The sequence below is a fragment of the Hyperolius riggenbachi genome, chromosome 10 (assembly GCF_040937935.1).
Source record: "Hyperolius riggenbachi isolate aHypRig1 chromosome 10, aHypRig1.pri, whole genome shotgun sequence".
Classification (NCBI taxonomy): Eukaryota; Metazoa; Chordata; class Amphibia; order Anura; family Hyperoliidae; genus Hyperolius; species Hyperolius riggenbachi.
Genome location: NC_090655.1, coordinates 104229413 through 104246839, shown reverse-complemented (window position 1 = coordinate 104246839; position 17427 = coordinate 104229413). Strand labels below are relative to the sequence as shown.

The following is a 17427-nucleotide window of genomic DNA, read 5'->3' as shown; positions in this document are numbered from 1 at the left end:
ATAAAAAAAAAACTATTTCATGCAGCCAACTGAAAGTTGGCTGCATGAAAGCCCACTAGAGGGCGCTCCGGAGGCGATCTTCCGATCGCCTCCGGCGCCCAGAATAAACAAGGAAGGCCGCAATGAGCGGCCTTCCTTGTTTTGCTTATATCGTCGCCATAGCGACGAGCGGAGTGACGTCATCGACGTCAGCCGACGTCCTGACGTCAGCCGCCTCCGATCCAGCCCTTAGCGCTGGCCGGAACTTTTTGTTCCGGCTGCGCAGGGCTCAGGCGGCTAGGGGGGCCCTCTTTCGCCGCTGCTCGCAGCGAATCGCCACAGAGCGGCGGCGATCAGGCAGCACACGCGGCTGGCAAAGTGCCGGCTGCGTGTGCTGCACTTTATTTGATAAAAATCGGCCCAGCAGGGCCTGAGCGGCAGCCTCCGGCGGTGATGGACGAGCTGAGCTCGTCCAGACCGCTCAGGAGGTTAAAAGAAAAGCAAAAAAAGAGAAAAAATATGGTACCTGCGTCACTAATTCACACCTCCTCAGCTACATGCTCAGAATGACTGGGCGTGGGCAGGCAGGTGTAGGTCCCTCAGGATCTATAAACTGGTGTATTTTCCCTTTCTCTTTAGCAAAAACTATTTTTTTTCCTCTTTTACAAAATGTTGATACTGTATACATAATTAATATAACACTATGTTCTATTAGAGGCACATAAATGGCCTATCACCAAATTACGCAACACATGAATTAGTAGGGTACATTTTAGAATAAACCACATTTACTAATAAAAGTACAGGTATGCCTTTCTTGCTGTGAATCTAAGACATGGATTTTGTGTCTAGGGTCAGGAGGAATTTGTGTAGGAATGGAGGCAAGTTTGATTCTGGTGCAGAGGTGTGTAACTACAGGAGAGCATCCCCTGCAGGGGGCCCCGGAGCTGGGGGGGGGCAACTACTGACCTTCCCTTCCTCTGATACAGGGACTATACTTCAGATCTGGTGATTTTGTGGCTACACTCGTTACGGGTGTAGCCCATGGTAACCCTGGTAAAATGGCCCCAATGCTGTGAAGGGCACCAAGGGGAAGCAAAAGAAGGGGGGGGGGTGAATAATGGGGGGGGGGGGGCAAGAGGGCATCAAAGGTTTGCTGGAGGGGCCCATGAATTGTAGCTACACCACTGATCTGGTGGCAGAATTGCCTATTTTTTTTTTAACAACAAAAACAGTTTATTGAGGTCACATGAAAAAAAAAAGAGTGCAAACAGTAAAAAAGGCATGTCAAGTTACATACAACCACTAAACAGCAGTACCAAGCTATAAAACTGATCATACAGACATTAAGAGACATTAACATTCAAACTTCTAGATAACCCTATCGTGGCAATAATCTGGTCGTGGAGTCTCAGGGAATTGTTGAATTGCCCATATTTAAACTGCAATAGTTGCTAAAGGCAGGTTTTCCCTTTACTGAGAACTGTTATACAAACCTGTTTTTACATATAAATATCTTACCCATTAGCCAGTGCAGTGTAGATGCCTCTGTTCTCAGCACCTGTGACCCCGTATGTCTCATTATATCTGGGGCTCCCTGGAACCCATAGCGAGACGCAGTATACAGGCTTCCATCTGAAAACACCAACACAATACATTAATATGATCTAAGATTCAAGTTACTACGCATACATTATGGATACACAATCACAAAATGATCATGTCTGTCTAGAGTTTCTAAATAAATGGAGTACCTGTCTAGAAAGTAAATGAGGACTTCACCAGATGTCCATGCACTGGGAATTGCGTAGTAACAACATGGATCATTTATAACTGCTTTTCGCCCTTCAAAAATTAGCAGCAGTAAAATGCATGAGCAGCACTGACACGCTATCTTTGGTCAACAGTCAGACTAATGACTGTGAATTGAACTATTTACACATGTTAGATATTCCTTGACTGAAAAGATTGTTTCTGATTGCTTTGGCCAGAAAGCTAAACTGTGCACAGGTGTCTCTGCACATCTCTGGACTCACCATTAGCAATCTGCTAGGACACAGTGCCTCACATGACAGCTCTTAGCTTCTGTGAAAATCTCAAAGGTATTTCCTTCAGCAGGGTCCTGCAAGTGCATGTAGCCCTCTACTCTCTTCATAGGGCAGTAGATGCTGCTCAGGCAGGAGCAGTGCCAGCATACAGCTCATTCCTGAACAGCCGGTAAAGGCCTGTACACACACCTATAAGGACCGTCTCAGCCGTAGTCAGGGCGTGTGTACAGCGGCCACCGACCCCCATCCCGTGAGCAATCTGCCCAGCGGATCAACTCACCCCTGCGTAACTAGCATGAGTCACCAATATTCACTGCTATGGAGTAGTCGGTTATGTTGTGGTAAAACGCTGCAGCCACCACAATAGTAAATTATCCGCTGTGTGCCTTTAGTCTAATGCAGGCATGGGCAAACTTGGCCCTCCAGATGTTAAAGAACTACAAGTCCCACAATGCATTGCAGGAGTCTGCATACAAATCCACAGCGCTTGGTACTCAAATCGGCATCTGCAGTAACCCCACAGTGCTCAAAAGCATATTTCCACAGTGACCATCACCAGAAATAAATTGAGAAAGTTCACTTCTCCATCCAAGAATCACATAGACATTTATTAGAAGCTGAATCTACATCACATATACAATGACTTACTTCCAGGGTCCTTTTGACAGGGACCCTTAGTAGTTAAAAGCTTATAGTGTAACCCAGTACACATTTAAAATCCAAAAAACGATCTCATATAAGTTGCCCAGTCTCCAGTTCCTACCGGTTTCGGCCTTGCGCCGTCATCAGGGAGTCTGACATCCACAGTCATGACTCATAAAGGCAAATGCATTGTGGGACTTGTAGTTCTTTAACATCTGGAGGGCAGGGCCGGATTTGTATTCTTTACCGCCCTAGGCCACTGTCACCAGCCGCCCCCCCTTTAGTATAGGTAGCGAGATGACCCCTCCCCCATTCCCTCTAATATAGGTAGCCTGATGACCCCTCCAGTATAGGTAGCCAGATGACCCCTCCCCCTTCCCTCTAGTATAAGTAGCCAGCTCGCCTTCACACTGCAGCAGCCATCAGTGTCACTCATTTCTTAGCTCGTTTCTAGTGCAGAAGCCTCCTCTTCCTTTCTGTCTCCAATGCTGCCCAAGTCCATAGCCGTAGGCCACAATGCAAACGTGCACAGAGAGCAAGGTGGCTGCTGCACAGGCGGCTAGCAGCAGAGTACCACGGTCAGGAGCTAGCCTGATCTCCCAGCATTGCAGCTTTTGCAAGCTTGCAAATGCTTCAGCAGTTTAGGCTGCTGCTTTGGTGCCCCTCCTCCTATGGTGCCCTAGGTCATGGCCTACGTGGCCTAGGCCTAAATCCGGCCATGCTGGAGGGCCAAGTTTGCCCATGCAATGCAAGCACCAACAGTGGGAACCTAAATTTAATAAACTCAATCTGTGCCTGGTTTAAAAAAAAACAAAAAAAAAAACCTCTAGCTGTACATGCAACTGCAATCACACCACCAATTCACAAACCTCTCAGCAACCCTCACTAGGATCACATAGGACCAAATGAAGGATTGCAAATCCTGGCTCTTTATAACAGAGAATGGTCAAGGACTCCAGTTCTGCTGCATAACTTATAATATCCACAATGGTGATCTCTGGAAATGTCTTAGTAAATCGGGCCCAGTGGGTCTTACCTATGATAAGTCCCGTGTACCCAAAAGCCGGGTCATATGGGCACTTCTCTCTTGCATCTTCAGTAGTAGACCCCAAAACAAACCTTCTGATATCCTAGTAAAAAAGGGGAAAAAAAATCTAAATAAATCTAAATGTTTTCAACAAACTGGAAAATTGTTCTTTATTAAAGCAGAACTCTGAACTGAAATGCTATACAATTTGCTTTAATAGATGACAACGATGTATTAATGAGCGTTAGAGATTACAGAGACAAATAAACACTTTCATGTGCTCTGAAAACAAATACATTCAAACTTAATTTCCATTAATAAAAACACTTTACTAAATGGGCTTCTTCATCATAAATACATGAACAAATGTTTGTTTTCTGTGCACTTTGATGTGGTACTTCCCCTTCTAATTAAATACTAAAAAACCCCACAGTGAATGAATACTCCTGCCCCCTCAGCACCTGGTACTTATTTATTTATTTATTGTATTTATAAAGCGCCAACATATTACGCAGTGCTGGACATTAGTTTAGGTTACAGACAATATTTAGGGGTGACATACAGCAAAATGACAACACCTGAATACAATAAAGACCAGATCATGCAGCACAGTAGGAGTACAAGGTAATGCTTTGTCACTGGATGGAGCATGGAGATTAGGCAAGTTAGGTTCACTCAGATGCATAGCATGGGTGCACAGTAATGGAGGTGCATGATCAGGTAGGACACAAATGGAGGAGGACCCTGCCCAAAGGCTTACAATCTAAGTTTAAGTTCCACTAAAGAAACTTGAGCATGACATTCAGGGCCAGTTTACACAGAAAATGTTGCAATGACCTTTACTACAACACAGAAGTGATGTATGGTGCAGGTGAAGAAGGTTTTCACGTTTTCCTATAGGTCCGTTTCTGTCTGTTCACACATATTGGTTATAGCACAAAGCTGCAGATCCAATACATCGCTATACATAGGCGGCGCTACACCGGGGCATGCTGGGGCACTGCCCCCCCTGGCAATCACTGTGCCCCCCTGAGTGCCCCAACTTGCTCAGTTACAAACAGTTAACTATTTCCAGGCTCCAGCAGTGTACAGTGATCAGGATAGGGTCTGTAAAATTCTCCATGTCAGCCTGTCTATGTAGGTAAACCAAGGGTTTTTATCTATTTACCAAAAATACCTCGCAATCCTTACAAGATCCCTTGTAATTAATGTATCTGGATGACACTTACCGTATATTTGTAAAACAAATTCTCTCTACCTCCTTCTGACTGTGTGTTCTAACATTGTAAATCAACAGGAATAGAGTCTGAAGAAGGCTTACAAGCGGAATTACTGTTTTCCTTTACATTAGCCAGTTAAGTAGAGATTGTATTTTACAGACAGGAAGTTTTGAACCAGAATAATAATCCCGATTCAAAACTTCCTGTCTGTAAAATATAAGCTCTACTCTCCAGCAATGATTAGCTACGAAGATAAGGAATTACACACACAGTGTTTCTCTCCCTCTTGCTGCTTCCCCCACCCCTTGCTTGTAGAGTCGTGAGACACAGGCTGGGAGCTGAAATGATTTGTCTGATATCTGTCCACACAGGAGCAGCTTTCTTCTAGCAAGTAAGGATTAAAGCATGCCAGCAAACTAGCCAAGTACATCTGTTGGTAACTTTTCTTCAATAATAGCACCAGCATTTGGACAATCTGCCCTGCTCAAAAGCTTCCGTTTGTGGTGTTTACATTTGATTCCTATCATTGCTATTCATTTTATAACCTGCGTTCAACAAAAAATATCTGAACCTCCCCATACAAACATTGATTTTTATCACCCAAATGGGTCCCACTAGCTAGCCATCATGCCCCCCTTATGCCTCCCCCCCCCCCCCAAACTTTGAAGCTGGAGCCACCACTGTCGTGTACATACAAAAAATGACAACATTTACGGTAAAGTGTGCCGGTTTTCATTGTAAACGTAAGCTTTATACATATGCTAGATGAAACATGGCCAAGGCAGCCTATAGCGACTGCCTCTGCTTAGCATATAGCATGTGTACATCACCGCCCAATGCACCCCCCCTTCCCAACACCTTGGCCAGCAATTAGCTTGGTGTATCAAATTGTCCAACTGCCTACGTAGAGCATTGTTCTCCCCACTCAACTCTCTGCCAGGTGATGTAATTACTACACGCTCTGATGGCCCTAATCACTGCATAGCAACAGAGCATGCAGCTTAGCTTGCCCTACCCCAAAATCTTCCATCCTGTCCAATCAATAGTTTTTAGGTTAAGTTAACATAATTTGATCAATTGGTCATGTTAGGGACAATGGATTTCTGGCAGATCAGAGTAATTCAATCTGCTGGGAATCAAATTGGAAAACTGATAAGTGCCAGCGGACCTCAACTCAGAACTTCCTCTCTGCTTAAGCAACAGCATAATAACCTTTAAAGAAAAACCTTTCTATGTTACAGCTGATACAAATCCTGAAATACATCTGCAGTGTGTCTACTTCCTTCTTTCTTGGAAGCAGACATACGGTTAACATCCTGTGTTTACTAATTACCTCTCTGCCCTAGCAGGCAGCTGACACAGCTAAGGGATCAAATCCTGATACTTCTGAATGCTTCACACACATGCACACCTGCCACCTTCTCTATGGCTGCCTCACCTGCTCCCTGCCTGTTCTGTAATGCAGACAGTTTCCAGGGGTAAGCAGGTGCAGCTAGGCTGCTGATATGTGTAGCTGTGCCGCCTTGCTCCAATCAGGCTACAATGCATGTATCAGTCTAAGTGTGACTGTAGCTGTGCGCTTACCTGTCAGACTCCATTACAGAAGAGATAGGGAGAGTGTGAGGTGGTAATGGAGATGGTCAGGGAGACTCAAGTTGAGTAGCCAATGGGAGGAAGGGATGGGCACTAATTACTACTCAGGCTGAAGTCTCACTTCCCATGTATAAACCAAAAAAAAATGAGAGCAGGGAAAATAATATGGAACAATCATAAGACAACCAGAGAAAAGGTTAGAAGCTTGCTTTGATTTACAGGATTTGGACAAAGCTTCACATTCTCTCTCACAGACTTTCCTTATGCTAACAATACTTACCTACCAGAATGAGAAGTCTCTATAATTTGTGCCTTGGATGCCCTTTCCCACATAACCGGGCACCAGGCCAAACTGTTTCTACGCTAGAGAGCCGGGCACAGCCAATACTGCTGTGCGACATTCACTGTGACTCAAGGTACAAAGGGAAAAGCCAGCTTCCCAAAGCTCAGATGACACGCGACTTGTAAGATCTGCTTTAGGAGGTTTATTTAATTTTCTTACAGCAATTCGCGCCATGCCTTCCTTACCTTCTCCTTAGTGAGTGTTTTGTCTGAAGATACATTATTCAAGTGAACAGCTGTGATCAGTGGGAAACTGAACTGTGAAATAATTTCCAGTGTGTGAAAGAGAAGCTGCTAATTACATTGCAGCTCTGATTAGGGGGAATATAAATCACAAAGCAAAGAATTCCAAGAACATTTAATTAATAAGTTGTATCATAGGCAGCTCCTGATGTGTTTGTGCCGCTGTATAGCACTGAGGCTCCTGCGCTCTGCAGGTCGCCTCCCTGATGCCGACTTCAAAACCTCGGCTCATTTCTGAAATTGTGAAACGTTTTGCTGTTTAGCCACGAGACACATTAGGCAATGCTAGCACAAGGGCCGGAGGTTACTGAGCCCGCAGTCTTGTAATGTGTGATATAGTGCAGACAGAGGCGGGGTCATACTATGCGGGCATTACAATGTAATACAGAGACTGGGTTTGACACGAAGAAACAGTCTAGCAATTGCAAAACTTTATGATTCCAACTTCAAGTGGACCTGAGCTCGGAACTTCCTATATGCTCTAAACGATAAGAAACAGCATAATAACCTTTAGGGCCCTTTCACACTGGGGTAGTGCGGTGCAGCATTTTTACCACATCCCACTGCAGGCCAATGTTAGTCTATGGGGCGTTTCGTACCGACGCGGTTCAGTGCGATGCAACAGAAGTGACCTTTGCGCCGTATCCCCAACGTGAGAGCAAATCTACGTTACCGTGCGGCTCTGCGGCGTCTGGAAGTCATGTAAGTTTATGGCAACGCGTGTTTGTTAAAATGCCTGCTGCAAGTTTTACGCGTCGTCCATGCGCGGAAGTGTATTTTAGCACTATACTTCTGCGCATGTTATCGATTCGGCCACAGGAAGTGATCCTGCTTGGCCAGCTGCCAGACGGGGATTACCGTACCAAAATGTGGTAATCCTCAAAGGCCTGTTTTTGACAGTGTGGCTCCTGGGCACCATTACTGCCAGTCTGCAGTGTGAAACCAGCCTCCCCAAAAAAATGTCAGCAGATACAAATCCTGCAATAAATCTGCAGTGTGTCTACTTGCTTTCATGAAAGTAGACATATCGTTAACATCCTGTGTTTAAAAATTAGCTGCTATGCTGTGCCAGTCAGCTGACACAGCTGAGAGATCAAATTACAACATCTAGAGGTTGCTCAATAGGCCAAATATTCAAGCCATGCAAGAAAAATGCCATGCTCTTTTCTGCAAGTGTACAATGAATTATGAGGATTTCACTTACTAATATCATTCTGTGGGGAACAAAGCAGCCTTGTAGTTGCCATGCCTGGAGGATCTGGGTGTAGCATCTGCAGCAACACACACAGACTCTCACAGCTCCAGCACATACCGGCTGCGCTGTCCCTAATTTCACTTGAATTCTCTGTTGGACACCCTCGCACTGTCTTATACAATCACATGATCACAGAAACTCTCTCATAATGCCTTCAGCTCATCTAATCTAAACACTGTCATGCATTGTTCATCTGATCTAAATATATCTTTTCAGTTAAAAAAAACTGGCTGCAGTAGATTTTTACTATTCACCAAAAGACTTGTGGCCACCACGGCCCATATGCAATTCACTATTTCTCTTGAGTTTTCTCCTAGGTAATATTTCACAACTTGTCATAAAATGCCTTTTAAGCCACCAGCAAGCAAGAAATAACTCAAAATAAATTTGATTATTACTTTTTCACCAACTTTTGGGTTCTTTTTCAATTGTAAAATGCTGAAAAGTTAGTTTAAAGAGAAGATGAAGGTTATCTCCTAGGAGACAACTCAGGTGAAAAAGTTAATTGCATATGGATCCAGGGGACTTTATTTCTGGTCCTCACCAGTTCAGTCCATGAGTGTCCAGCATCTGCCGTATGTCTGTATATGTGTAAGGTGGCAACAAGTCCCATTGGTAGAGAGACATTCATTCGCTTCACTATATATACATTATTGCTAGACAAGGCCACCATAATCTAGAGTGGGACAGCAATGAAAAGGTTTGTACGTGTCTTAATGGCTGATTCCTAGCAATAACAGCAACAACAATAACATTTCTATAGCGCTTTTCTCCCATAGGAGTCAAAGCTCTTAGGCTCTCTGAGATGAAGTATTAACACAGAGGATAAAATTATATTTCTGCAAATGCCAAACTGTGGGTTTTTCAGTCTGGATTTAAACACGTCCAGAGATGGAGCTGTCCTGATCTACTGAGGTAAGGAGTTCCATAATGTAGCAGTGACATGACAGAAGGTTCTGGGACCAAAAGTTTTCAGGTGGACTAGATTATTAGAACTTGCAGATCTGAGATTGCAGGGATTGCTACACAGCTGTAACATTTATTTCATGTATGCAGGGCCCAGATTATGTAGTGATTTAAAGGTCAGTAGGCCGATCTTGATCCTCCATTTTATAGGCAGTGGGTGAAAGGAGTGCAGGACCGGTTTTATGTGGCAGTGATGAGGTTGGTTAGTTAACAGTCTGGCAGCAGTATTCTGTATAAGTTGTAGGCGACAAGTCCTTGTTTCAAAGGCCGGTGTAGAGAGCATTACAATAGTACAGTTGGGATGTAATGAAGTCTATGACTAATGTTGGCATGGACCACTACTCAGCCGCACGCATTGAAGGTCCAAGAATAGACTAATGCTGCTCCCGATCTATACTCTCATCTTTCTTCTCCATGCTGATAGCAGAATACCACTAGATACTACAGTGTTGTGTTATTTCAAATAGACATCTGACTGGAATAAAGTTAATCACTGCACTAGTTTTGTAGAACCTCATGCCACATTAAACCACCCCTGCATCACTCTGCCCACAGATCTGTATTTTCTCACCAGCTGGAATCGCTGTTCTCAGGGATTTTTCAAAAATCAATTGAACATAGTTGACAGTTTTTGTGAGGAAGCAGAATATCTGAACCTTATTAGTGTTGAAAATAACTGTTGATTCATTTACCATCCTTGTAAGGGGCTTCAGCCTTGCCACTCAAAGCTGGACAAAGCTAGCATTATATGGAGATGGAGAGAATTAGGAAAGGACTTGGGATGGCCAATGAGTTGCAAATAGTTCCAAGCTGATACAAATTGTATGGTAACTGTACTTAGATTTGTGCAGTTTGAAAATTGACTTTAATTAGCCTATCACTTTACCTAAAAGTGCTCTAGTGGGCTATAGCCCTAAATCTGGTTTCAGGTGGGAGGCAAGCCTGTCAAGGAAGAGAGTCCCAGAAAACAGAAGCTACTTTGCAGCTGTGATCTTGGACTATCAAGCCAGTTGAGCACAGAAAGGTCCAGGAAGACTGTAGCTGCCCGCCCAAGCCAATCAAACATCTGAACAGCATAATTCATAGTCACTGCTAATAAGAGAGGTTTATAGCAATTTAGTGCTAGTTTTCTGTACAGAACAATATATATATATATATACCTATATAGGTCTGTTGTATGATAAGCAGAAAAGTTAGCCTGCTGTTAAAGTTTATTTGTGTGTAGAGTAACAGCCTGCAGCATCAGCTATAATATAGCTAGCTAAGCACAGGACATTACAGGGTTAATCTGAGTACTCCAGTCACCTGACACTCTAGTCCAATCAGAACCCAGCCTCACTCTGAGATCTTCTAGAATCTTCTATCCAGACATGCCAGCAGCCATCTTACAGACAGAATCTTCAGAGCTTATGAGAGAGACAGAGCAGAGAAACTGCCCTTAAGATCCTATGAGGCCAAAATAGGCGAGCTATCTTGGTTTATATGTACTGATTCATGCTGCTAATGACAATGTTAGTGGTTATATGTTAGAGTCTATACTGAATACTGTTTTTGTATGATTGCCCCTAGTTCTACCGCTTGAAATCGCACTTACGCTCGCTTGAAACTGCTAGGATCGCATTTTACCATGTTCAGCCACCAATATTACTAAAACTGTGATCATCTTTATTCCTGATTCCCTATCCTGATGATGTTACCAATAAAGAAAGTTATTTTTGTACCAGCGGTATGTTCTTAAAGTCTTTCAAGGATCCGAGGACAGTTACAAAGACAGAGATGTGAATGCAGCAAAAGCATGCTCACCACCCAAAAATTATGCATAATATATTTTCTGCAATTTTATTTTAGAAAATACGACTAACCATTGTTATTACTATGACATTGGTACACCCCTTAACTGTTACCTTCATCTGATTTTAGATCTCCCCTAACTACTTGTTGTAAAATGAAACAGAACAAAGAGCAAAACTAAAAAATAAACTGGTGTCTGAACATTACACAATTGCACTTCAGACCGCAGAAAATTAATTTTCACTTCTGCAATTTACATTGTGTTAAGCTCCCACAATACGAGCGTAATGCTTTCAGACTTGGCCTGACTGAAATATATCACTTGAGATCATAAAATGTGCCTTTCTGTACGCATCTGCTTCATTTGGAAAACAGTTTTTAAATGAGGTAGTTGTCAACAAGGATCCTGATCCCAAGTGATTAATCTTGCTCATGTAGCCCAGGCCTTAAATTTAAATCCTAACTGCAGGCACAATTGTTTTGTAAAGATAGACTTTCAATGCACAAAACTATGTATCATGATGCTTCCAAGTGACAGTCTAGTGTGTAGAGGTGTCAGTCAATGTCACATCATTCCTCTTCATTGATCCACCAAGCTAGACAGATAAACTTCGCTAACTGCCATTGTAGTTCTAGCTGCAAGCTGCAGTGGAATTACTCCTACTCATCCTTCCCCTCCCCTCTCCATAGGGCTGAGTACGCTCACAGCAGGGAGCTATCGTTATATAAAAATGGAGAATCTGCAAGGTGGAGTATTATTTTTGGGTGACATTCTTGCTTAGTGTATCTGTAGTCCCGTGAAATCTCTCTTTAGCTTTGTGGCTTAGCTTGATTTTATTGGCCTTATTTTTCAATTAGCGTATATAAATTAAATCACAGATTTAACTTTTTGTCAATGTATTACCTTGATTTTTATGTACACAAACAAGCAGCAACCATTGCAAAAAGTTCCAAGCAGAGGCATCCAAATGGAAGAGCTACCCTACTGCCATGACTTGAACAGTCTCAGTTGGCTTTGAACTGTGTGTAGTTAGTAATTCAAGGAGGAAGATGAGAATTTGTGGGCAGTATGTATGTGACCAGGCTGGGTGAGGCTGGTCCTGCTTGGACTGCATTAGGCTGTTGACAGTGCATTGATGTGGACTGGACCTAGCCACAGACTGAACTTTGTTCTACAATGAATTGTCTTTAACAACTCAAAGTGTACTCAAGGCAAACATCATGTAAAAAATAAGATGCATACCTAAGAAGGAGGAAGCCACTGGATCCTCCTGGCACCCACCGTTGCCACGTGCAGACCCCTGAAATAAATCCAACAAGAGGTTGTCGGGTTTGACCACACACTTCTTTATGAATGAGTTTGAAGTACTGCGCCTGTGCAAGTACGGCCGCGCCTGCACAGTAGCACAGAACCGCTTTGTTGGCAGTGTTCATGCGGGTGCAGCACGGCCGGACTTGTGCATGAAAAGGAGCGTGGTCGTAATCTTTAGAAGAGTCCCAGGAAACCACAGTGGATAGGAGAAGGACGTGGAAAGTCTCTGCAAGACCCAGAGGATTCCTTCTTCTCGGGAACTATCCAATTTTTTGCCTATTGTTCGTCTCGGGTTCTCTTTAAGTTTGTTGGTAGAGCATGGCTTTTTCTCACCCAGTGAAATTTCTCCTAGATGAAGGATTTTGTTTAGTTAAACAATTGTTTCTAAACTTTCTCAAAATCTTACAGATCAAATTAGCACCTGTTTGGTATAATTATGTAATTGTGCATTACTGTGTAAATAGTGTAAATATTTTAATGTTAATAGGCTAATCTTGAAAAGGATTCTCAATTTTATAGGTAGGCAGTGGAGTTAGTGAAGGATCGAAGGATCGATGTTATGTGGTGGCAATGGTGGGGTTGGTTTATCGCAAGAGATACAAATAGAAAAGATAAGGTAATGTATAAAAACACATATAGGTCTTGATTCATGAAGCTGCGCTGCTATATTGTAGGGTGCCTTCCTTAGTTACGTGCATTGCTTTAAAGACCGGGTGCTGCTGCTGTGAAGAGCCGCGACCACGATACTTCACTAGCGTGGCCGCTACTATGCTATCTTCACAGCAGCAGCACCTAGTATTTAAAGGAGTGCACGTTGCTATGCAAGCAACATGAGTAACTAAGGAAGACACGCTATGCTGCATGACCTGGATTTAGGTTGTGCTGCTATTATGGAGCTTGCGCTGCTACAGCAGCACAGCTTCATGAATAAAGGCCATAGAGAGGTGGCACCCAAAAAGAATAAAAGGATGAAACAAAAGATAAAGGGGATGGTAAGCTGTGGTTCTGACTGGGAAATAGATCATGAAACAAAGTTAGAGTGCATACACACATCCACTTTAACTGGCCAATTTCACCAAGTCCATGCAGTATGAGAACTTACCTACACAATCTCTTCATAGTATTCAAAATCTATTGGCCCATATAATACATGGAAGTGGTAAAACTGGATGTGTGTATGCAATCTTATGCATGCAAAAGCTTCAAGACTGCGCAAGTGTAACTGGGAGATCTGATGCGGTTTTATGTTAAAGAGGAACTCCAGTGAAAATAATGTAGTAAAAAAAAGTGCTTCATTTTTTACCATAATTATGGATAAATGATTTAGTCAGTGTTTGCTCATTGTAAAATCTTTCCTCTCCCAGATTCACATTCTGACATTTATTACATGGTGACATTTTTACTGTGGGCAGGTTATGTAGCTGCTCCTAGCTGTTTTGGCTGTTAGAGACAGCTGTAAACAGCTAATTCCTGTGTGTGAACATTGTTACATTGTAGCAGTTTGCCCAGAGTACCGCGGTACTCAGAGCTTCTTGTGGGAGGGGTTTCAGCACAAAATCAGTCTTACAGCGCCCCCTGATGGTCTGTTTGTGAAAAGAATTATATTTCTCATGTAAAAGGGGGTATCAGCTACTGATTGGGATAAAGTTCAATTCTAGGTTGGAGTTTCTCTTTAAACGGCAGCAGGTTAAAGCAAACACTTTTAATTTAGATTTTATATGTTTATGCACACTATATTCCTCCTGGGATTACACAAGTAGAGGACTGACAATGGACATGTGTCATTATGGAATTCAATAGACCAAGTCAAATTAGGAAGGGGACAATTTGAGTTTGTTGTAGAGCTGGTGAATAAAGCAAAGTATTTTCTTTGCACATGCTAATTGATTTGACTGGTTCATACCAAATCTAATGCCAAATACTTCACAGTGCTTCCCGACATGGAGAAAAGTTTCCATTAATTGAAATGTAAGTTACTCATCACGTACATGGACGGATATGGTGCCTGGACTATAGGCAGCCTGCCCTCCAGAGACATGGTACAACTGAAGAAGTAAAATCCCAGCATGCTGCAGCGACAAACAGTTGTGAGATACAAATGCAAAGTAGGTTATAGACAACAAGTACGGGGACTTTGAAAAAGTCACATAAACCTGAAAATTGCAACAGTTTTTCTGATGCAACCAGCGACTGCTGAAGCGGCATGCACAGTAGACGTGTCATTGTCATTTCAACAGTTGTAACAAGATGTGGTTGGACTCCACAGCATTATTTGAACCACTGACACTTAGCTGTTACACTGCCAAAGTACTGGTGATTGGAGGACATTTTTGGCGAGAGTATCTGGCTACGAAAGCCTGTGATTGGAGGGTTTCTGTGGCCTGGGGTTCATTTTGGCAGCACTGTTTAGCTTTAGCGTAGCAGAGGACCAGTTGTGAAACTTTTAGACACTGGTGTGTGAATTAGATGCAGGGGTGAAGACTACAAAAATAAGTATCTCTTGGGGTAAGGTGTCATTTAGGAGGATTACTGTTTTAGGGGTAAGAGTAGGGAGAAGTTAGATCCATCATGAAGAGACAGGAGTTTAGGGTGAGGTACCATCAAAAGATTACAATTTAGGGTGGAGGGCATAGAGCTAAGCATCACAAAGGAGTGAACGTTATGGCAGAGGTTAAAGATAGGAATTAGGAAGGTGTTAACATTAAACAACAGGGGAAGGATAGGGTGCAGCATCACGAAGGGGTTTACTGTATGGGGGAGGTTAAGGATATGCATTAGGGAGGAGTTTATGTTAAGGGGAGATGTGAAGGCTAAGCGTTTTTTTGAATTTAAAAGAATGGGTTAAACTTGATGGACTTTCCTGTCATAGGTAGAAGTTCAGAAAAACACAACTGCACAGCATCTGCCTGGTCCATTCTGCTCACTCATATATCTGCGTAACATGTTATTCAACAATCTGAGTGAATAATACCTCTAATCTAATGAGTCAGAGATCCGTGCAGTACCAACAATGCTCTGAATAGCTTGGTCTTCACACACTGGCTGCACAGCTAGCTTAGCAATACAATCCTTACAGCATCCTCAGATTTGGAAGGATAATGTAACCAGACAACCAATAAATGACCATCAGGGAAGATGAATGACCTCGGCAGACACACAGCTGATACAATCGTTTACATTCTATCCAATTTTAAATAGGAACAGCCTTGAATGAGATTTTAAAAGGGGCTTTTCAGTGCTGGTGGAACTGGTCTTTAGTTAATTTACATGAATTGTAAAGCTAGGCACAGATAAAATCATTGTTTGCACTTAATAACCACATTTCACAGTTGCTATTCCAGCATCTATTCCTATTCCTTACTATCGCAATGTGTGTTAAAGGACCACTACTGCCCAAAACTGTACAATTTGAAATACTCACGTATGCATGCATAATAAATGTACACCTGTCCTAGAGTAAGATCCACCATAAATTACTTTTCGCTATGCTGCTGTCACTTACAGTAGGTTGTAAAAATTTGAAAGCACTAGGCAGGGAATGCCCCGCAGTAATCTTGTCGCACTTTTTCTGCACATTCGCAGCTCGGCCGCGCACACTCCGTCATGCCCCCACAGTGGGGAGAGCTCTGCACCTGCGCAGAACACTTCCGGGAAAGGGAGCGCCGAGGACGGGCCGTACATGAGCAGAGGCACGCGACTGGCCAGTTTACCGGGGGCGGGGGGGATTACAAGACAAGAGAACAGCGAAGGAGTGCACCACATTGGGCTGGAGGAAGCCCCATGTAAGTAGGTACACTTTAAGGTACCTACAAGTTTTATTTTGCAAAAGTAAAAGTAATGGCTTGTTTCACACTGCAGCAGATTCAGTGGAAGGAGCACTGTATCTGTTGTACAGATATGCTGTCCTGCTTTGGGAATCCTTTGCAAAGTCTTCTGCCACTTTGGAGCAGATGCATGCATGTAGACTGTATGGCAACACAATCCGCTGGGCAAAAAAAATCAAATCTGTCAGACTTGCTCACTGTGGAAATGCAAATGGACATCTTGAAAATGGATTATTGTGAAAACATTGCTAGAACAATCCAATCCATTTTTGACTGTGATCTGTTCCATCAAAAATACAGGGCAGCAGACCTTCCGTGAATTAAGCCTTAGGGCCCTTTTCCACTAGCGCGTTTGCGCTAGCTGAATCGCAAAACCGCAAACCGCTAGCGATTTTACAATCGCTACGGTTTGCTTTTTAACATAGGAATCGCGGTAGGTCATTTCCACTACCGCGATTCGTTTTTTACTTGATCGCGATCGCGCCGCGGAGCGACTTTTGCCGCGATTTTGCTATGCAGTGCATAGCAAAATCGCGCCCGCAAGCGTCGGGAAAACGACGGAATTGCGATTCAGCAATTGCTAGCGTTCAGCGCGAACGCTAGCGACTGCTAGTGGAAAAGGCCCTAAAGTGAACCTGACTAAGGGCGTGTTCAGTAATGTGTTGGGAAAGATTTCTCAGACCCTGGAGTTTCTCTTTAAGAGAAAACTGAAAGAAGAGGGATATGGAGGCTGTCATATTTATTTCCTTTCAATGCACATAGCCTGGCTTCCTTGCTGACCCACTGCTTCTAATACTTTTAGCCATAGACCCTGAACAGGCAGGCATATCAGGTGTTTCTGACAAGATTAGCTGCATTCTTGTTACAGGTGTGTGACTCGGACACTACTGACCAAATAGATCACCTTGACTTTCAGGCAAATGGTATGGTTTAAAAGGAAAAACAGCCTCCACATTTCACTCACTTCAGTTGTACAGGTAGTCCCTGGTTAACGAACGATATAGGGACTGTAGCTTCTTTCTTAACCTGAATCTGTTCTTAAGTCGGAACATTGTGCCATCTCTGTCCCCTGTACCTCCTCTGTGCCCCCCTGTGCCTCCAGTGTCCCCCTCTGCGTCACCTCTGCTCTCTGCACCTGCTTATACAAGTTTAAAAGCCATTTTTCTTTGAATTTTTTTAAATCGA

General features: G+C 43.2%; 1 protein-coding gene across 8 annotated transcripts in view; it reads right to left on the bottom strand.

Moving 5' to 3' along the window:
* Positions 1-17427, bottom strand: part of SEMA4G (semaphorin 4G) — a 316367-nt gene that overhangs the window by 99109 nt on the left and 199831 nt on the right. For all 8 annotated transcript variants that reach the window (XR_011024252.1, XR_011024253.1, XM_068255250.1 and 5 more), the window contains 2 exons: positions 3706-3799; positions 1501-1614 (listed from right to left, as the gene is read on the bottom strand). Coding sequence is in view for 6 of the 8 variants with exons in the window: in XM_068255250.1 (XP_068111351.1) it covers positions 1501-1614; positions 3706-3799 (208 nt within the window). In the remaining 2 variants the exon portion in view is untranslated. The remainder of the gene's footprint in view (positions 1-1500; positions 1615-3705; positions 3800-17427) is intronic.